Here is a 21,900-nt window from a genome sequence, read left to right as displayed (position 1 = left end):
TGGGGGGGGGGGGGTGTCAGTGCAGTTGTAAGCCAGTGGCCTTGCTAAAGAGGCTGTGAATATTGAACAAATGGGACTAGGGGGGCGGGGGGGGCAGTCTGAATCTTCTCTGAAAGACAGCTTTCCATCTCATTTCAGCCAGGCAGACTTTGAGTGACTGTGTCTGTATGCGGCAGCCACTAGATGGGAGTGTGCCCATAGGTACTTTGGCAAGTCTGACACAGCAGGGACGATGCCAGAGTGGGCTGCAGTCTCTCCAGAAGGTGGTTATTTCTTAGTCCCTTTACTATAATAATGCCACCGAGTCAAGGGCAAAGCCTCTGCCCCAGGTACGTGCCTGTTCCACTTAACACTGCCAGAACAGAGACAGCTCCTTAGAAAAGATAATGATAAAGAAAGTTACTAATATTACAAGAGCACAGCACCCAAACCTAGAGCCAGTGTCCCAGGTGCTGTGTATCTTGTAGGAGACGCTCCTTACCCTGATAAATTCATACCTGAAGAAAAGGGAGTCTGGAGAAGAGGAATCATATATGAATAGACCGAGAAACCTAAGTGCCTTGAGGATCTTGGCCAAAAAGATGAAGTGACTTCCCCAGGATGACTCTGAAAAAGGATTTGAGGAAAGGATTTGAACCAGGACCTGCCAAGGCAGACCAGGGCTGCCAGCTCAGCCTTTGTGTTAATAGCAGGGCACCCCTTTGGTACCCTCAGGACAGCTGGGTGCCTGCTTCCCACCGGTCACCAACAAAGTCCTTCCCTTTGCGCTGTGTGCAGCACGGTCTGTACTGGACACATTTCTGTAATTAGGTTGCAACATAAAAGATGATCCCAAAGCAATTTATCTTTCCTGAAGGGTCCTTCTTCCTTCTTGCCAAAGCCTGTAACATCAGCACTTAGAGGCTGTGGTAAAGAACATTCTACAAAAGGAAAAGGTTGCCAACTATTACTCAGCAGTTTCTAACTTAACCTGCTGAAATTAAGATCTCTGTAGGGGTTCCTTCTTTCTGCTGCAGTTGCATTTTATCTGGGCAGCACAGAAGCAGTTTCAGGGCAGCAAGAGTTCACAATGTGGAAAAACTGCCAGCACTGGGCCTTCAAAACCAACGTCTGGAGGCAGAGGTCTAAGAAATACAGTAGAAGTCTGAAATACAAACTTTGTTTCACTGTTCCTAATGCAACACCTCTTGTGTGAAACACAATTTCTCATCTGAATAGTGGATTAAGTCCAGAACAGTTGTTTTTTCTTTTTGTATTTAGAAAGGACAAATACTTCAGTCTTTTTCTCTGTCTGCAAGAGACTAGGTGTTTTACTTTAGAAGCTTTAAAGTGCCTTTTAGACACCAGAGGGAACTGTTGGGGAATTAAAGGGAGTAAAGATTTTTGAAAGACTGAGGAACCCTCTCATTTCTGAACCTCCAGTCTTACCGTAGAATTATTCTTTAAACTCTAGTCATCCCAGGAAGAATAGAGAAGCCTACTTTTACTTTTGAATGAAGAAAAAGGCTCCAGCAGCAAGGTTGTCAGGGCTGTCTACCCTCAGTATGCCCCTGTTAGCAAGCTAATGATTTTGGAAATTAGATCAGAATAGAGCAGCAGGCAGTGTCGCAGGCTAGCGTTCAGCTGGAAGACTAAAGGCAGCTACAGTTTCTCCTTGCTTCATTAGCGTTCAATCACTTGTTTTAAGATAATCATGATATAAAGAGGCAAAAGGAATCATGAGGTGGTTTTTTTTCACTTCCACTTTTAGACAGTAGAATCTCCAAATCCTCCAGGTTCATGCCAAATTTTAAAGAATAAAATCCTTCCTGCTGCTCATATTATAAGTTAGTCCTCTTAGATTAACTGTTAGAGCCAAAGAACTAATTAAACATAAGAGCCAAACTCAAGGTAGAAGCTCAGCTGCCACGTTAAGTCCAACCTAGATGCTGTCAATCCATAGGACAGGAATCTTCCTGAAGAGCATCTCAGGGCCACTGGAGACAGAGAGAGTTACCAGCAGTGAATGCCGCAGGGGACTGCACTCCTGCCTGAGGACTGAGCCCACGGGGCTGCGGAGCACCAGCAGTGCCCTGTCCCTGGCCGCCGAAGCAGCCCGCACGCTGCCCTGCTCAGCTAATCCCCAGCACTAGCGAGGCCTGAGCTGACGGATACCCTTCCTCCCTATGCTGACCTGCAGATCTGGCCAGCTTATAGCCAGCTCTTCCTCCAATCTCAGTCCATCCTGCATGAAATGTGTGTCAGAGGACTTAAGACCTTTTTTAAATGAGGCTGATCTCATGAGAAGTGGATAGTGGCCTGGACGTAATCTGTTTATCCTGACAGAGAGATGCTCACAGGCTCTGCTTGGGTCGGTACTCCCAGCCTGCAGCCTAGGTGAGGGCAGGAAGCCAGGAGCTTGAATTTATATAATCTCTTTTAGGATGAGCCTGACCGCCTTGACCCTGCTGACAGAAGCTTTTGCAACAGCTTCTGAGAAAAGCTGAACAGAAAGATGCATTGCCCAGTGGTTAGAGGAGACTGGGAGCAAAAGTTCACCTCTGCGTTGCCCTGTACTGATGGATACGCTTGAGCTTAGCATCAGCAGAACGAAGGAAAGTGCTTCACATCCCCTCTGGCAGGCTTCAATATTGATAAGGAGCGTGGAAGAGTCAGGCTTTTTAGTCCCAGCCAGCCTTTCAAAGGAGAAGAGCTCATTGTTTCATCTCCGTCCAGTCATTCCACCGTTCAGTGGAAACTCCAGCGGGTGAAAAACTTTTCTGTCAGACAGTAACAAGAATCTTACCAGAATAGGATGCGTCCCCAGAGGCCTTAATGTCTAAGCCAGTCCCGGTATTGGATGTATACCGGAGTCTACTGATTTTCACAAGGTTTAGCTCAGAACGGTAGATCTGCCTGCACAGCTCAGGGCCTCAGACCTGCTATTTCTATTAACTTAGTATCATGGCGATGAATAAAGTAGCAGGGCCTTGCCCTTGAGGCAAATGACAGCAGCACGTTCTGGTTGCATAGTCAACAGTACGGTAGATTAAATCAGTGTGATAAAACTTTCAGAGGAAATTAATTTACAGTCCTGCACACAAGCCAAGCATAGCATGGCCAATTTCTTGTGGCTACTGTCCATGTGCAAACCCTGTGACCCTCACCTTAGTCGTTGGGTAGGCAGCTCGACAGAGGATATAGATCAGAGGAAAACAATGCTTTCCTTCGAGCCACGGACTTGCTCACTTTCAGTGAGAGCCGGAGTTAAGGTGTTTGAGCACAACACCTAACTATGGAGACACACACAGAGCTTCACAGTTCATTATACAACAAGAATAAAGCAGCTCAGCTGAGCAGAGCATGGTTAACAGCGGAAGAAGTCCTCAAGAGTCCCAGAAATACAGTACTGGACACTGCACTGGGGATGACGATCTCTCAGGTAGCCTGGCCCATGTTGAACCTGGCTACCAGAAATTTAGATCGACTCCAGCAGAGGAGACACTCATGTATGCTTAGGGAAATCAATAATTTTCCAGATAACTGGAACATAAAACATTTTTGTTTTTCCTTACAATCTAGTCAGCAGGCTGCAAGCAGCACAGCAAAGCCTCTTCAACAGCCACACTGCAGAAGGAAGGTGTCATTTTTAACCTGCACATAATCTAGCCTGAAAAAAATCAATAGTCTTCTGGGAACAAAATAATATTGCATAGAAACTCCTCCTCTGTTCTTTCTGCATTTGCTTCCTATGAAGCACAGATATCCCCTGTATTACTGAACTGTAAAGGATTTCTCTTCCCCCTAGATTATCTTTGAAATATGAAAGTATTGGTTACATATCAAATTGCTGGCATAATTGCCATAGTACTAAGCATTTAAATATAACAACTACGATCAACTCGCAGCAGCCAAAACCTAGAGTCACAGCCAGAAAGACAACTCGCAAGTCAGCATTGACTGCAATCCATGCAAGAGGAAAGGGGCGAGAGAGTGTGTGTGTGTTGAGGGGAGGCAGGTAAAGGGGGGCTTTGTAGAGCTGACAGCTGCTGATGAATGCGTCCTTCTCATCCACAGCAAAATTTAAAGACAGGGTTGACATCCTGAGCAACATAGCCAAGGCCAAAGTAGAGAGTCTGGCTGGACAAGGATCAAAACCAGAAGGTGAGTGCAAGAAGAGTCAGTGCTGTTTGCCTTGATTTGCACTGCAATCTCTCACCTTCCCAGCACTCAACACCCAAGGGCTGGCAAAGAAACACTATGGTCTAACACAAATTTTCTGTTATTATTGGTCACAGATGGCTGCTATAATAATGCAGCAGAAATCAATCGATGTACGCTAACAGTGGGCAATAAAAGCCATCCCCACAGGAGTCTAGGAGTGGTGAGACAGCATCCAAACAGAAAAGTGCTACAAGGATGCAGTGTATGTTGCCATCAGAAGAGAGGAAGAGGGGGAGTCAGGCCATTACAGACAGCAGTTGGGTGCTGCTCTGCTGCTGATCTTTGGCAGATCCTGCAAATGAGGTGTTCGTTAAAACAAGGCACCTTCATTTTAGCTTGGAAATTTGGCACACTTGCAAAAGAGCACACATGGTTCCTCCAGACAGAAAAGCCACGCTGACTTTGTATCAATTCTAAGGGTCTGTGCATCCTCCCTTTTAAGTGTGTTTGGTTTTTCTATGTCACTACCAATACACAGGCTTTCTGAACTCATTCAGAGGAGGCAGCTTGCCTGTGCTACAACACATGTCTGTGCTGTCAGTGAGGCTGGAGATTATGAAAAATAAACAACCTTTTGTGCGGAAGGTCTCACCTCCACAAGCACCCTGCTGCAGTACAGCACTCACCCGAGTACCTCACAACATTGGACCTCACCTATGTTAACAAGGCCAACACTGTTTAAGAAACAAGTAAAATCTAGGTGTGCGTTATCAACACTACATTGACTTCACGGAACTATGAATTTTCACCCCGTGTGTTCCACAGACTTTGCTGGTGCATAGAGCTGTGCACATTCCAAAAGCATTATTGCTCTGTCTCCCACTTTGAACTGAAAGTATCCCGGGAGAACTCTCTTAAGGCCTGGTTTCAGAAATCCCAAATGACACTCACCGAAAACACACATTTCTGAAAATCTCCCCTCTAGACTTGCTCCCTAGTGCAGTTGTGAGGCACTGTACTGGGCCAGCTTACCCAGTTCAGGATAAGACACCCTATAACACCACCCTGTCCAGGTACAATTCATGGGATAACACGATCCTACTGACTTGACAGGCTTGACTACGTGGAAGAGATCCCTTACCCTAAATCGCAGCAGTCAGACAAGGGCCCTGGTTGGGACTGAGCAGAGCGCCAGGCACTCCCTCTCCCCTCTGCTCTGTGTTATCCGTGTTTCTACACCATTCTGCACAGAGGTTTTTGTGTTCCTCTTGGCTACGCAGGTTAACACAGGAACAGCACAGAGGACACTGCAGTTATTTCCTTGTATGTGTCAGCACTTTTCTATTTGCACGTGAATACCTACCAAATGATTAGGGATTAAAGTCTGGCAGCACATAACAGTCATTTCTCAGAAACCTTGAAGAATATCAGTTCCCTGGAGAATGCCATGCTCTACTAAAAAAAAAGGGGAAGCCAAAATTTACATCCTTTCTGACTTTTAAGGATGGCTTTAATAAGATCTTCAGAATCCAGAATGAAACCAAGAAACACTCATCAGTTGTAGATTTAGCATTTCCCTGTCATCCACGTGCCTCTCACGGCAGTTTCAGATAGAAGGTGACAGGAGCATCAAGGTATCATTCTACACCAGGTGGGCCAGATTTTGCCCGGCTTTTACTAATCACAATCCGCAGTAGACAAAGGACAAACAGAAAACGTAAGGAATCAGACTGGGTTTAACAAGAAATGCCACACATTTTTGTAGGAAGCTCAAACCTTGCTGCTGATCAAGGGGAAGGTGACCACCTGATGCTAACATGATCGAAACTAGTATTCCTTCTTATCACTTCTAGCAGAAGAGGAAAAGAAGGCACCAAGCACCATTCAGGTCACTCCTGCCAGCGATTCTGAACCCAGCAAAGGCAAACAGAAGGCAGATACATCGCAAGATGGACAGGTATTGAAATAAGCATCACCGGCAATAAGTGCCCAGTCCAGACCAAACTTCCCATGTACTTTTCCTTCTTCCCTCTCTAGAGCTTTTGAGATAGGACTCAACCCAGTTCCTGTAACTGGCAGCTATAAATAGACTGCGTGTGTAGCAATGAGATGTACTAAGGCGTTAGCTGAAACATTTCAGCTTACAAACACGAATCAGGTCTAAAATATGACACCAATTGATACTGTATAGTATTTTCTGCTCAGATGACTCTTCTGAGGTCAGAGGGCTACTCCAGCGTAAGGGCAGATATGAGTACCTGCCTGCTCTGTGTTCACCAGTATTCGGTTCTGTTTTGTTTCCTGAATCGCTCCTTTCAATTGATATAATTTGGCTGTTCTGATGAGGAAAGGTTTTTCAAGGACAGACAGTAAACCTCTCATTTGTGCCAAAAAAGGTTGTTTCTAGTGAAAGGACACAAGTTAGTTAACATAACACACAGGCACTGGGGTAGGGTATGCCTGGATTTTGTCCCACAATAGCAAGATGTGGGCTGTGGCTGCCTTCAGCCCTGTTACAACTGTGAACTCTGCCAAAGCAAGGCCATGGTGTAAAAATGCTGTGCAGCTCCTTGTTAGAGTGAAAGCATATTGACTTTTTTCTTTTTTTCTGATCTACAGCCCTCGTCAGACAGCGATACCTCAGAAGACAGCAGCTCTGAGAGTGAGGAAGACAGTGGTGATGACAGCACAGATGATGACGAAAACGACGAGCCATTATCTCTTGAATGGCCGGAAACTAGGAAAAAACAAGCAATTTACCTTTTCCTCTTTCCCATTGTCTTTCCTCTCTGGAGCACTATTCCTGATGTCAGAAGCCCAGTAAGAATCCATCTTCCTTCTGCTACTGGATTCATTAACTGAACTATAGATTTCCTCTCAGCAAAAGTCCCCTGTTCTATTTTTCCATGTCTAGAGTCTTTGCATACTTGAAGTGCTGTTAATACTGCAGGGAGCGGGACAGGAGCCCCAGCTGCAACACAACATAGTTCAGAGATTTAATTTAATCAACCACAAAAGACCAGCAACTACTGGTCATCTAATCAAGCTGACAAAACCCAAATACGATTAGAGAGACCAGGGTCCATGTTAAAGCAATTGATTGCAGTGAAGTGTTTCAGGTGAATAATTTTCATTGAGGATTGTTAACTTTTCTGAAACTTCTCCATGTTTTTCTTTTCAAACTTGATTTTAACAGGATTCCAAAAAATTCTTTGTCATCACGTTTTTTGGATCCATCGTCTGGATTGCTGTATTCTCTTACCTCATGGTGTGGTGGGCTCACCAGGTGAGGGGTTTATTTTCCCTCTGCAAACAAGACTGTTTTAAAACAAGTAGATGGAAAGAGAGGGAACAGTGTCACTGTGGCATTTGGTCTGATGAATTATGGCTGCAGTCATCCATCAAAACAGTAGAAACTTTGTTTTGTTAGAACCCAAAAGGGAATTTTCAATTTCATTCTTTTTGATTTGACAAAGAGCCATTATTTTTCGAGAGTTTCCAAGGGAATTTGTGCATCAGTGAAAGGAAAAGTGCTGTCAAGATTTATCTTAATGCTGCCTTTTCATTGATGAATGCTTCTGTGCAGAACATAATTATCCCTTAACTAATTAAAATTCTAGGAAAATACAGGTTCTGATTCTGGAAGCTGCTCTTGCCTTGATGTTTACCTGGTATTCTGGGAAATAATACTGCCATCTTGTAGAGTCAGACCCCCAATTTGTATTTAGTGATATATTGCAGATTCACGGTATAGTTGATCATGCCAGAAACCCAAAGACTGTCATTTCCCAAAGCTCTCGGATGATCCATAGCTGATGTTAAATCTGGAGAGGGAAAGATGGAAGACATCCAGAGGAGGTGAACTTAGGACAGAAGAGCTGCACTGTACCTGACTTGACCTTGCTTAGCTTGGGCAACACCTTGATCAGATGCCCTACACTATAGACCAAATCAGAGATCAACATACACTATGAAATTCAACTTTTTATCCTATAAAGCAGAAAAATGCCACCATGTTTAAGAGGATTCAGAATATTTTAACTCAAACATGGCACAAAACCTGAAAGATTGCACAGAGCAATTAAATTCCACATTCCAAAACTAACAGCCCTACCCAATTTCGTGTTTATTAGGTTGGTGAAACAATTGGGATATCAGAGGAAATTATGGGGTTAACCATACTGGCAGCAGGAACATCAATCCCTGACCTCATCACCAGTGTCATCGTTGCACGGAAAGGCTTAGGCGACATGGCTGTCTCCAGTTCCGTAGGCAGCAATATCTTCGATATCACTGTTGGGTGAGTATTAGTTCAATACTAAAAAATGCATGTCTTCTGAAATACAAAGCTAGCTGGTTTTATTCCGAACATAATCTTAATTAATTTCATTTTATCTGTAACTAAATGAAGGACACCTGGGCAACCAATTCATTCATGGGGTGGTGGGTTTTTTTTTGTTTGTTTCTTTTTAAAAAACCTAACCCAGCCAGGAAAGACAGATTTTTATAACAGTCCACCATCTTCATCTAATTCTGAATCAACAGAAAATTACTGATTTTTCAAGACAAAAATGCAACAGATCTTTGGCTAACATCACAGATTTACAGACAGGATACTTGTCTAGTCACACTCAGAGACATTCAGATGCTATGCAATCAAGGCTCAGTATCGGTGCCTCTATCTTTCATCAATAAAGCATCAGGAATTGCTTTTTATTACAGCATGCTGAGATACTTAATTCATAGGCATTGTTTTTAAAACCCTTTAAGATCCTTGGATTGCATTATGACAGTGCAAGTATCAGCCAAACGCAATTTTTTGACATGAACAATATCCATTTTAGATTTATGCTGTTCTACTGAATGCGACCATGCATCTTTTTTCCTGTAACAGTATGGAAAAATTGCTTAGTTATGATGCAGAAAATGAACTGCCTTAAAACATTTATTTCAATTACTTTTCCTTTACTTGCAGTTTGCCAATTCCTTGGTTCCTTTACTCTATCTTCAATGGGCTCAGTCCAGTTGCAGTCAGTAGCAACGGTTTGTTTTGTGCAATTGTTCTCCTTTTTCTCATGCTCCTATTTGTGATTATCTCAATCGCTGTCTGTAAATGGAAAATGAACAAACTACTGGGGCTCACTATGTTTGCTCTTTACTTTGTGTTTTTGATTATCAGTGTGATGTTAGAAGACAAGATAATATCCTGCCCAGTATCTGTATGACATTTGGACAGTTCAAGACCTATGTAAGCCTACATCAAAATCAAAGGGGGTTTAAGGTAGCAGTGGTTCTACTGAAAAAAGCAACCAGAATTATAACAAACTTACTGAGAATGAAGTATCTTTAACATACTAAAAAAACCAAACCCCAAATCTCAAGTGGTATGTCAGCCTCTACTATTTTTCTTTAGGATCAGAAAAGATCAGATAATGAAGTGACTAATATCAAGTAATATACATGTTTAGGCATTCACGGAAAGGCTGGTATGATATAGATGCATGAAGTTTTCAGTACAGCTGATCCCCTCAAGTAAACGGGGCTGATTTTCAGCACAGCCTGTTTACTCATCATAGAAATATTCTCAGGAACACACTCTAAATTATGTAGTAAACTGCTCAAACACTCCGAAATCAATGAACTTCAGTGGGAATAGAATCAGACCTCTGTGGCTTGCCTTTAGAGAGCTGCTCTGCTTAAAATCATTGTGTGGAGACACATTCTGCATCTCGGAAGTAAACTCCCTCAAATTTCATATAAGCAATGAGCACAGTGGTTCCCGAGGTTTGTGCTGCAGCTATTTTGCCTGGACTTCTCCAGGCAGAGGTAGTTTTCATCCTTTCAGTGAATGCCACTGTAAAGCACCCACAACTGGTAGTCTATACATACCTTTGGGAATGGGTACACAGAAGACGTGATGCACTTCCTCTGAAGTGCTTTTTGCTGACCCTCTTAAGACTGTGGGAAATGTAATACTCAAGTTTTCAAGGAAAAAGTAAAGCAGTAAGAGTTATTTCTGCATGCAGAAGAACACAGGATTTGAGAGTGGCAGAGCAATCCTGAAAGCTGTTCATATGGCTCCTTTTAAATCTGTACCTGATCTTGCAATACAATCCTTAAAATTTATGCTCAGTGTCACCAGTACAAGTGTGATGTCATATGGATTTACATCTTACTGTAACAAGACTAACCAGATTTGGGCTTAGAATACCACATTACCACTAACAAAAACTGAAACCAGGAATCAGAAATACTACAAGTTGAACCGCTTGAGTTTTGTTTTCATCCTGACATTAATCTCTGAAATTTACAGATTATTGTAGCCAGCACTAATTCTGGTTGCTAGCACTGTCTTCTACACAACCACCACGAAAAAATGCCACTGACATCAACTATCAACAAACCTGAAAGGTTTATTGTTAACAATGCCTCGTGTGAGCAAACAATGTAGTTAAGAGTTGCAGACATTTCTGTCGTTCTAATCCATCTAATAAAATGTTAACAAAAATACCCAGAAAGACTTTAAGCTTTTTATTGACTCACTGTAAAACTTCTTTTTTTGGATGAAACAGAAAAAAACTTAACATTGTGAGCACTGACTTTGCATATTTTAAAGGAACTACAAACCAAAGCAAACATCCAACATACTGGTTTTTGGTAAATAAAATTTAAACATTACATATTTACAAATCTACAACCATTCATTTAAAAAGTGCTGCTTGCAGACTAACAAAGTACCATTTTTAAATCCCAGTGAGACAATATCCAGAAATACCCCTCTCTATTATTACTATTTGCATCTCCCATTTGTTATACAAAGATTTTATGTGCAGGAGTTTTCTCTTTCTTGGGGTACCAATCATTTAATTCGCCAGTGGAAGTCTAATTCATCAGACTAACTGTACCAACAGCAAACCTTCTCAAAACAGGAAACAAACAGTTAGCAGTGTCAGAGAAACAGCACAATTTCTATTCACATTTCAGTATTTCATCTCCAATACTTACTCCAGTGGAACCATAAGTAAAGCAAAATATATATTGCACTGCAAATGCAAAACCTTCGTTTAAGGTCTTTGACATATGCATCATTTAGTACACAAAAGGAGAAAATTCAGTTCATATAAAATTTTAAATTGAAAATATGTCTCAAATATTATATTTATCCATCTTTGCGGTATTGGAAAATATACTCAAATTGCTTTTCTAATAAAGGACAGTGAGATTTGAAAACTGTTTCAACATTGAATTGTATGATGCTTAAAAATTATCCACCTCAGGACCTACATTTTGAACATTATGACTTGACTGAGGAAAATATCCCACTTAAAGTATATCGCTATTCCAACTATATTTTATTATAGTATTTCTACAGTGGACTGACTTGCAACAGACTTTATTAAAACAATTCATTAGGTATAATGATTTCACTTGATGAACTACTACATGATACAGTAATTTAAGAGCACACCCAAATAAACATCAGCAATGCTTCAGGAGTGCCACTCTGAGGATGCAAGAACACAGTAAGATTGTTTGTCCGAAGGATGCACATACAGTCCTTTTCATGGTACAGTATATACTTTTCTGATAACACTGGCAGGACTGTTGATATTTGAATGAAGAGGCAAACTCATAGGCTTTATAAGTCTGAAGACAGTTGGAAGTACTTACAACGAAGTTGGGACTAGAATGGAGAAAGTGGGCCACGTATTACAAGTGTTGTATCTATTCCTGTGCTAGCACACACAGTTGCAGTGTTACATCCTAGTCAGTGAGAGGTGGTTAGAGACCGGGCTCAGTCGCTTCCGCCAGACTAAACTAGGAAGCGTGAAGCTTGCTTCACAGCTCAGTACCTCTAATGCACCATGGCAGCTCTGGAAAAAGCACTTGCCCTCCTTCATGGCTTGAAGGTCCTATAAAACAGTGGCTGCCCCAAGCGGTAAATGACATGGGAAATGGAACGGCAAAAAGCTAGGAACACTACCTTATACACAGCACAAACACATATGAGTCTATATACACAGTAACTACTGTATGCAATTTTTACTTGGTAAATACAGTGTACTTACTGTACAGAGCAGAGCATACGTGCACACTATTAGGTCCTTACAATGAATATGTTCAAAAATAACCTGGTGTTTTTCACAACAGTTCAGAAGAATGAAGGGGGTATGTATCCACCCTACACTGATACACTGCTTACCATGTACCTGGGTGAAAAAAGTAGCTATATTTCATGCACGAGCAATACTTTACAAGCGTGGCAGTACAAAAGAGAGCATCACAAATTGTTAAAATAAATTAAATGTGAAAAATGTTGGTAAGTGTAGCATTGCTAGCTCCACCTCAGGATGGGGGGGATACTTTCAAAAGGTCAGCTACATAATTAGCAGCAAACTAGAGAAGAGGTATTACCCAATGAAAGCTGTATCCAACATGACTGCATCTTGCAATAATCATCAGCACATACCGGCAGCTCTACAAATTTTAAATCCTTTCTCCTTAGGGCAGCATCTTCTGACTGCTTTACAGAGGTCTGGGAGGAGGTTACATAGAGCTTCATAGCAGCATTACTTCTCATATAAGCCTCTAAAATGCTCACTATTTCATTTAATAAAGTAAATGTGAGCTTTACAGTTTATCTCCTTTCTGCCTAACTAAATATTGCTGTATTATTACACTTGCAAACTAAAGAGATTTTCAAAAATACTTGCTGGTAGACAGACCGAAATATAAAGTCTAATGTAACAGCTGAATATTTAGAAGCATTATAACAGGTAACTAAAAGAAATTAGAATTGGAAAACCATTAAGATCACTTAAAATAAAGCTATTTGTTAAAACAAAGTTTAATTTCTTTAGGGCGTTTTATACAATTCAGTGTCTGTTTTCCCACCTCCATACAAGACTTCTGATATTTTCTCTGTAGCCTACCTTCTGGTGAGGAGTTGCTATGTGACTGAGAGCACAGAACATTTTTTTAAATCTCTAGAACAAGAAAACATGAGCCAAAAGCCATGACTCCACCACAAGGACTGACATAGCATTTTTCTTCACAGAAAAAAAAAAAGTTGTTTTGCCTGTGAAATAGAGACCAAACATTCCAAGTACATTTAACTATGCACAATATGTCCAATAAGTTACATTCCCTATATATTCCCTGTAGCAAGTTTGCTGTATGTACTTTAGTTAAAAGCTTTGGATTAGCATTATGTACGTGTCATATTTAGTATGTTTCAAACACATCCACCAAGACTCTGAACACTGCACGTTTATGAAGAACTTCTTGCAGGCTGTCATTTGCTTTGTCATTACATCTGTAATGAGGTCACATTAACAAATGCCAACAGCTGAGATGTACTGATTCCATACCATAACCTGTAGGACTCTTCAACATGCTTTCTCTACTAGGGAACGGGGAGTGAAGGGAACAGGGGAGGAATAGATTTCTACAGAAGTGTTTTACAGAGACATCAGTGTGTTCATTAGCAGAGTTTCACAGAAGTTTACCATACCTTCCTTCTGATTGCTGTGGTAACATGTTTTCCATGTGTGCATGAGAGAAATCCCGTACCTAGAGTACTGTCTAGGTGAAGGTCAACGTTTTCTATTCTGCTTTAAAAACAAATCACTCTTCAAAAAGTAACTGGACAAGTTACTATAAATAGCAGTGTACTGCAAAAAAAATAAGCACTGTATTGCTTATGCAGCAAGTCCATTTAAAATTCACTCCAGTAATTTAAAAAAATTAAAAAAATATCAACTTACTATAAACAATTTAAAATATGTATAATACAACTTTGTATGCTCTTCATAACATCATGAATATTCTATGTAAACAATAGATTTTGAAGAATTTACTTCGCTCACATTAGTTTCAGTGCATTGTTGCCGTCCACCTGTTATTCAATTTTTTTTAAAGAAGGGAACTGTAATATGTTGTCCCAAGTTAAAGAACTGATTTTGTTTAGACTCTTCCTTTCTACACATCGATTTGCAGAAAGGACAAGGGACAGGGAAATAATATTTGGCCCGTTTTTCACTCTGTCCTTTTCCACAACTGTAGACAGGCCTAATTTTTCCAAGGCCTTCTGCCACAGTACATTCGTATATACGTTGTTGAACACTGAAGACTGAGATGTTCCTTGTGACTGAAGTGGTTATTTTACACAGGTACACATCATAGATATCACCTCTTTATCTAAGTATATTTAAAGATATGGTTCTCCAAAAATCTTTCTGCATTCCATCACTCCAGTACTTGGTGGTCTATCACAATTATGAGTATTCTTCACTTGATTAGCTGTGAGACGATCATAGGCCATTTTGTACTCTCTGTCAAAAGCATCTGTAGAAATTGAAAAACAACTTCTATATACCATGCTCAAAACCATAACCCAAATAAAATGACAGCTAGTATGCTTGTCAGCAGAAAATAACTGTAAAGTCCTTTTTATTCAGCACTTACCTTAAAATGGCACACATCTAATCTACAGATTTTTTCTTTTTTTGGAAGCTGAAAAACTAGTTGGCTGACATTCCTCATCTATGCTTATTTGAATAATTTATAACAAACTTACCTATATCAATGTTATCTCTTCCTAGGGCAACAAGTGAAAGAAATAGTATTTCTCTGTAAAGGCTCCTGAAATTGTAAAAAGAAACATCAATTTATATACTGCAATAATATACGACAAAACTGTCTATATTAAAAATAGATTGAAGCATTTAAAGATAACTTAGGTAAGAAGCTTGCTTTTCTGCATTTCTACATTATCTTGAAAGAGCAGGCAGGTAAGCAAATAAACACCTTGCCTATGCTCCAGCTGTTGAAAAGACTGCTATATATGCTATTATAAATAAAAATCTGTAAATCCAGGCAAGAAATTGAAATTCATAGGAAATAATTTTCACTAATTCCAGTGCTAATGGAAAAAAACTTCCTAAATATGAGAGTTAACCTCCCTTCTTAGCTCCTCTTTGGATCTCTACTGGAAACTTAAAAACAAACAAACAAAAAATCCACCCATGCACCCTAGGAAGAAGTGTAGGGTTTTTTATTTTGAAAAAACTACTAATATGTAAATAATGTTAACAAAATATACACACATACACAGATTCCCTACTTGAGTTCCCACAATTCAGAGGCAAGAAGAAAAAGAGGTGGCTGTAAAGGGGAGACGAAAAACTGAAAAATAGTTTCTCCAATTTTTTTCTAAAAATAGTTTGTGAAAGTTATCACAAAAAAGAATCGTTACCAGACTAAGTGATGAATTTGAGAACACTGCTGAAAAACAGTGCTTTTTTCTTTAAAAAGCACACTATGAAAATGTAATTGGTATTACAATAGCCTTATCGTTGTCCAACTTTGCTCCAGGTAGGCAGGTTTGTATTCTTACCGCTGCCTTTTAATATGTGGCCACTTGTTCAGTCTCTCCAATATTTGACTCATTGGTCCGTACACATCATTCATTTTAATACTTTTCACCATACTTCTCAAGAGCTCCTGATTAAAAGAGTCATCATCTTTTTGTAATAAATGGACCATTGGGTACTTCTGGGCTGAAAAACATTAGAAATGCTGTAAGAATAAATATAGCCTTTGTGTGGCAAGTAGAAAGTCGTTAAAAAAGATGGGAGGCTACACAAACTGAAAACATTGACATATATGTAGTGAACAAAGAAGGATAAATATCAAGTCAAAATAATATCAATGTAAGAAACACAAAGAGCACACAGGAGAAAACTCAACAGCTGTAATGGGTCATGAGCTATTTTCAGGCATATGATCCAACACTGGCAACGAAATTCTTAGAAAGAAAATTCTAAAAATATGAAAACAAGCTAAGCAGATGAACTGCCAATATAAGCTCAGCGTATCACTGAAACATATTCCCTCTTATTCCTCCCTCCCCAACGAAGGAAAAGCCACTGGAGACATGGGTCAATGATTTTCAACAGATGTGCTGGAAAATGAAACTTGTTCAAGCAGTTTACTGCTGAACATACAACCACGCTCCCTCCCAAAATAAGCCACACAAACTTAGAATAGCAACACCAAACTTAACACTCACTCTCAAACAAAAGAGTGCGATTTTGACCTGCAAGACAAAAAGCAGTATGAGCAAAAGTCAGTTATGTATCTTGCATGAACTATCCACAAAAACATCGTTTTTCAAAACACACTGTTCAGTTGCTCAAAATGAAAATTGTTCTTTTAAAACAAAAAAAACACCACCAAAAAACTTAAAAAGCTTACTCTGAGCATTCCACAAAATATACAGAGGCTGCCTTGGATCCTGATGCAATTTCATATTGTCCCATAGCATCTGAATAAGAACATATTTACTGTCCTCTGACATACAGTTTCGTGGAATCTGAATGGGAGAATGCATAAAGATATTTTATTACAAAGTCATGACATAGGACTTCTGTATTTAAAACATATCTTCACATCTATAGGCCTCATGGTAAAAAGCTTTAATATTAAAACTGCTGTAAAACCAGAGAAAGCTAAATCTGAATGAGATGTCAGTGACACAGCAAACGAGCATTTTGCTTATCTTCCTACAGCCATAAAATCGTAACTTCCTCTTCCTTCTACTGCTTAACTAGTCATCAAACTGCAGTAAAACCAACTAGAAACTTATCTTCTTTGTAAGTGAGGATCACAAACTACATTGTGACTAGTAAGTGCTAAATACTTATCCCACACAAGTACCGCTGAGCCCAAGTTCCAGAGTTACGCATATTTTTCCTTCAGATGACATTCTTTACCAATTCAGGACTGGGCCTAGTATATTGTAAGACACATTTCTAAGAGTTACTGAATTATCTAATGATTTCCTATATGGGAAAACAAGCACTTCTCATATGTCGATATTTCCTATCTGATTCCATACCTTGGAGTTTTTATTACAGTGCTCAGAAGAAAGTATTAATCCTGGTAAGTTGCTGGGCAAGTCCAAGCGTCTGAAATACCACACCAGATTCCAGAACACAATAGGATGATGATCTACAAAGTCCGCCACTGTTATTGCATGATCCCCTTCATTTTCGAGTAAACTCTCAAGCTCTTTCCATACCACTAGAGGACTGAGATAAGGAACTGTTATAGGATCAGGACTAGGTAAGCGCCATTCCAGGCCCAAGGAATCCTATGGTAAAAAAGAAAAAGTGCCATTAGTTGGAATGTAACTATCTTTACAAAGTCTTAGGAATGCTTTTGGTCCCTATAAGACACACCAATATTTAAAAGGTACAACTAATACTAGTTTAAACAATAAAACCCAGTATTTCTTGTAATTTGTGATAGTTAATTCTGTTCTGCTAATTAATGCTGTTTCACCTTTCTCTATTGCACACTTAAAAAAAATGACATTTAAAGTAGAAAAACTACACACTGTTGGTCCTTGCAATGTAGCAGGCAGGCTACCAGTAGGAATGATATGGCTGATCTTCTGGTTTCCTTTCTCATCTTCTTCCAAAGGACCAAAAGTACTGATACTCCTTGCTACAGGGTGCCGTGTACATTCTGACCCAGAGGTATTTTGTCTTCTTCCTGAGGGGATCTGGATACTTCTGGCACAAATATTGTCATGCTGCTTAGATTTGCTAGGGGGAGAAAGAAAACAAAGGTTAAGAATGTCAGCTTTTTGTTTTACTCTGAGTGCTCAAACACGTACACTGACAGACAGACATAAAGTGGAAATAATCGACCTGACACCTCAGATTCTACCTTGTCTGCCACCATACTCATTCACGTTACAGCACAACTTTTATTCCCCTTGCATTGATAATGAACACAAACATCCTAAAAAGAGTTCATAAAATTTGCAGAATTACAGATGCCTACATGAATTTATGTATTAGGGATGAAAAGGTAAACACCATGCTGAAAAAGCACAACGTGGCCAACTTGGAGAGGCAGCAAGGAGATTCTCTCTCAAATCAGTTTCTCCTCTTTAGAGAGTATCTTATTACATTTATTTCTGTTGGTAAGGAATACAGGCATCTCCACAGAGAACCTGAGTAATTTCTGTGCAGAAAACGCAGATTTACCTATTTGAATTTATATCCTCTTGAACAGACATCAGAGATGTAGCAAGGCCAACAGTAGCTGCAGTGTTACAGGACTTCCCACTCTGATTTGAAAAAAGCGATGGGAACTGCATGTTTTCTGTAGAAGGGCTGGACTTCAGAAAATAACTGCAGGGAAAGCAAAAGCTTGTTATTATCTAAAAAAACCCAAACAAAAACCACTTCACAACGATGAGCATTCAAAACAGAGGAAAATTCAAATAATGTTATTACCGCCCAGGTCGCCGAAGGTCTCTGATTTCTATGCTTAAAAAAGGTAGAAATAAATTGCCACAGAATGGACACGTGGTATTGAGATTTGAATCATCTGCTGTCCAACCTGCCATGATTTCTTCATCATGAACCAAACAGTCACAAGTTCGACATCGTGAACAGCTTGAGATGAGGACCTGCATACAGCAGATAACAGAACTCCACTATAACACATTCTCACAACTACTTTTCTTTTACAAAACAGTTAAAACTATAGCCAAAAATCTTTGTCCTTAGATGAATACTACTCACCACTTGCATACAAGTTCAGCCACATATCTGTTCCCAGGCTCTAGGTTGGAACATTTGGGTTTAAACTCATGTATTTCAGAACAACTATTAAATCCAAACTGCATTAGCAGACAGCTGATATGGTAAATGACTGGAATGAGCATTGTCTGAAAAATCTATTACATGCAGGTCTTTGTTCTATTGTAGCAAGTAGACTGGGATCTGGAACTACGCTCACGAAATAAATACACTTTAGTTAAGTGGGTTAGGCGATCACTTTACGGCTTCCCAGAGTAAAACCAAACAGTTATTCAGTAATATTTTTATTAACAATAACATGTTATTTGTAATCTGTTTGTAAACATAGTAGTACAGCAATATTTATGCAGCTATATAAATTAGTCTTAAAATTTAAACACTTCTGTAGTGACTGCCAGTATAATAGAAATGAGAGGAAAAAAGATCAAAATGACCAGTCATTAACCCAAAGCCACTGAAACAAAAAAAAAAAAGGCAAAATGATCTTACTAGAAGCTACAACAAGAAATAGCTAGTTATCTATTCTGTATTTTTAAATGCATAGTGCTATTTAAGACTTGATATTTTCACTTTAAACACATCTAGTTGCGCAATGGATTTAAATGTCTGAATTCAAAGGCATCCAATTCTTAAACTCTTAAGAACCGCAGCTTTAAGGACCAAAAGCTGTGACTGCAATAAAGACATTTCTAGAGCAGGATTCGAAATGAAACCTACTCTGTCACAGAAATATTTATCCTTCAGTGGATTAGTTTTAAGCTTTGAACTTTTAACAGAGATTTTGATAGCATTTATATTTAAAGACATGCTTTTAGCTTATCAATTAAAATCAATAAATCATCCTGTACCTCCATAGCGTAGTTCTGAAACACACTGGTACTACTTGTACTGCATGAAGATATCAACTCTGATTTGTCAGGTAAAGGAAACTTTGAAAGAGAACCTATGAACAGAAGAAACCCAAAGTATTAGTTATTCAGGATATGCACTTTGAGTAAACTGTTTTTCTGGTCACACAATACCGCAGTTATAAAATGTGTGATGAAAGATGCAACAAACCAGATATACTCAGACAGAAAGAAATGTGAAGCTGGAGTGTGAGGCTGCCATCTGCCCAGCACCAACAACAGCAAAAATAAAATCTACCAACATAGAATTTCCATATGTTCAGTTTTCTTCTTTTACAACAGTTGGTAGCTTGGAAACAAATTTTACAGATTAAGTAATTCATACCCACACTTTCTGTCTGGACTAAATTTTCTGCTTGTGACGGCAGATGTCCCTGACCCTTCTCTTTGCCATACTAAACGAGCCAGGCTCCCCTCAGCCTTCAGGATGCGCCGATCCCCTGGCCACAATGGCATCCTCCACTCCATGATGGCCCCTCTCCAGTTCCTCCACATCCCACAAACTGAGGAGCCAAAGCTGGGCTCTTCTAGGTGCTAAGTGGAGGGACCTAAGTAGACAGATCTTCCTTTTGTCCTGATTCTGCTTAACACACTGTACTCCATTAATGACAGCAGTACAGAAATTGATACAACAGTCACTACAAATTATCCAGCACAGATTAGGGAAAAAAGTAAATTACAAAGTCTGTCTGATGATCAGCTTCAACAGTGGACTACAGAAAACGATAAGTTTTCCAAAAAGGATTTTTATTACTTTCAGAAAACAAAATCAGACTAATAAAGTCACTATTTGAAAGTTTTTATAGATGTTTTCTGGATCTGTACAGCTTATACAAATAAGACGATTACATGGATACTGAAGGACCCAAAGGGTCTCTTATTTGCATAGCTGTAGCATCCAGAAGCTTATTCAGGTACAGGATGTTACTGTGCAAGTTGTTCCACAAGAAAAAACACCTAAACCAAGGTTCTACAATAAAAATATCCATAGGTATGGACATATCTGTATGAGTAATAGTTTACAGGTAGAAAAAGAAAAATTTACTTCTTCCACAAAAAGGACTAATGACTAATTATGAAAGAACAACTTCTAAAACGGGAAATATTTATGTTCAGATGGATGAATGCAATGCAAAAGCTGTCTCTTACCACACTGGTCAAATTGTTTTGACGAGCCATCCTGGGAAGCTGAGCTTTCCAGGCTTGTCCTGCTGAGGCCAATTCCCTTAATTTCTGATGTGGTATTCTCCTGAGGAGAAGCACTTTCAAAATCATTGCAGACATCTTCATCAGTTAGAGAAGTAGATTCTGAGTCCAGAGCTCCAAGAGATGAAACACTTGCTCGGTCTGAATTTTGATCCTGAGAAAAGGAAACAAATTCCACTGAGAAAAGGAAAGGAAAGGAATGCAAAACTGTTTCTGAAAATAAGAGGCAGTCATCTTTGTCTCAGTAAATTCAAGGTATGAACTTCCCTCTTTGGAAAATCATTCAGCTCAGATCTGTATTCAGAACCAATGTGAAACAAGGCAAGTTTCACTCAGGGTTAAATAGCTACATGAGGATTGTTTTTTAAGATTCTTCCAATAAAAATACCTAAATGAAAATGCAAACATTTTAATCCTATAGCTTTATCCCACCATTGCTATAAAAATCAGCAGCAGCCGTAGGAATATGTTAGGATAGACATCATGAACACTTTAGTTAATTAGTCTCAGATTGGTTTTAAGCACATTAGGACAATATACCAACAGCAAATTGAGTCTGTTTTCATTCCCAAAAGGAGTTTTGGTTTGAATTGGTAACAGTAAAGAAGATTCTAACCAAATGACCTCAGTTCAAAATTAGCCTTAAATCACTTTGGTAATCAATACAAGCAGATTTCCCTTTCTTTCATAAAAGTAGTACAGACTTAAAAACATTATTGTTTGTTTAAGGATTTTTTCTTTAGTTAAATAAGGTAAGGCAGAGCAGTCTGGTCTGCCCTGTCAACACACTGTGGTGTACTTTTGTTTTCCCACTAAATATACTCTGAACCCAAACTAGACCAAAATTTTGTTTGATTCAGGACAATAAAATTAGGGTCCTGGCAATTCAAACATGATTAAACCAACTTAATGCACATAGTCTACCATGATGCCTGCTATTCAAATGGGGGATTTATCACATAGGAGTCAGTGATTAAACCTTTACAAAGCCTCTTCCTTAATTTATAGGAATTTAGGATTGG

General features: G+C 39.5%; 2 protein-coding genes across 2 annotated transcripts in view; one reads left to right on the top strand and one right to left on the bottom strand.

Annotated features, from left to right (window-relative positions):
* The window catches only part of LOC104161123 (sodium/potassium/calcium exchanger 1), a 15,250-nt gene extending 5,692 nt beyond the window's left edge, over window positions 1-9,558 (top strand). The window contains exons 4-9 of the mRNA XM_009699447.1: window positions 4,057-4,143; window positions 5,997-6,100; window positions 6,763-6,963; window positions 7,340-7,429; window positions 8,277-8,443; window positions 9,119-9,558. Coding sequence (XP_009697749.1) covers window positions 4,057-4,143; window positions 5,997-6,100; window positions 6,763-6,963; window positions 7,340-7,429; window positions 8,277-8,443; window positions 9,119-9,368 — 899 coding nt within the window. The 3' untranslated portion in view covers window positions 9,369-9,558. The remainder of the gene's footprint in view (window positions 1-4,056; window positions 4,144-5,996; window positions 6,101-6,762; window positions 6,964-7,339; window positions 7,430-8,276; window positions 8,444-9,118) is intronic.
* A 4,795-nt stretch (window positions 9,559-14,353) lies between these two features.
* DENND4A (DENN/MADD domain containing 4A) overlaps window positions 14,354-21,900 on the bottom strand; it is a 39,794-nt gene continuing 32,247 nt past the window's right edge. The window contains exons 22-31 of the mRNA XM_009699446.1: window positions 20,849-21,032; window positions 19,613-19,707; window positions 18,456-18,631; window positions 18,204-18,350; window positions 17,546-17,756; window positions 17,045-17,299; window positions 16,402-16,519; window positions 15,542-15,704; window positions 14,723-14,787; window positions 14,354-14,490 (exon numbers count right to left, since the gene is read on the bottom strand). Coding sequence (XP_009697748.1) covers window positions 14,354-14,490; window positions 14,723-14,787; window positions 15,542-15,704; window positions 16,402-16,519; window positions 17,045-17,299; window positions 17,546-17,756; window positions 18,204-18,350; window positions 18,456-18,631; window positions 19,613-19,707; window positions 20,849-21,032 — 1,551 coding nt within the window. The remainder of the gene's footprint in view (window positions 14,491-14,722; window positions 14,788-15,541; window positions 15,705-16,401; window positions 16,520-17,044; window positions 17,300-17,545; window positions 17,757-18,203; window positions 18,351-18,455; window positions 18,632-19,612; window positions 19,708-20,848; window positions 21,033-21,900) is intronic.

Source organism: Cariama cristata, unplaced genomic scaffold, assembly GCF_000690535.1.
Source record: "Cariama cristata isolate BGI_N322 unplaced genomic scaffold, ASM69053v1 scaffold2334, whole genome shotgun sequence".
Classification (NCBI taxonomy): domain Eukaryota; kingdom Metazoa; phylum Chordata; class Aves; order Cariamiformes; family Cariamidae; genus Cariama; species Cariama cristata.
This window is presented reverse-complemented; position numbering and strand designations above follow the sequence as displayed.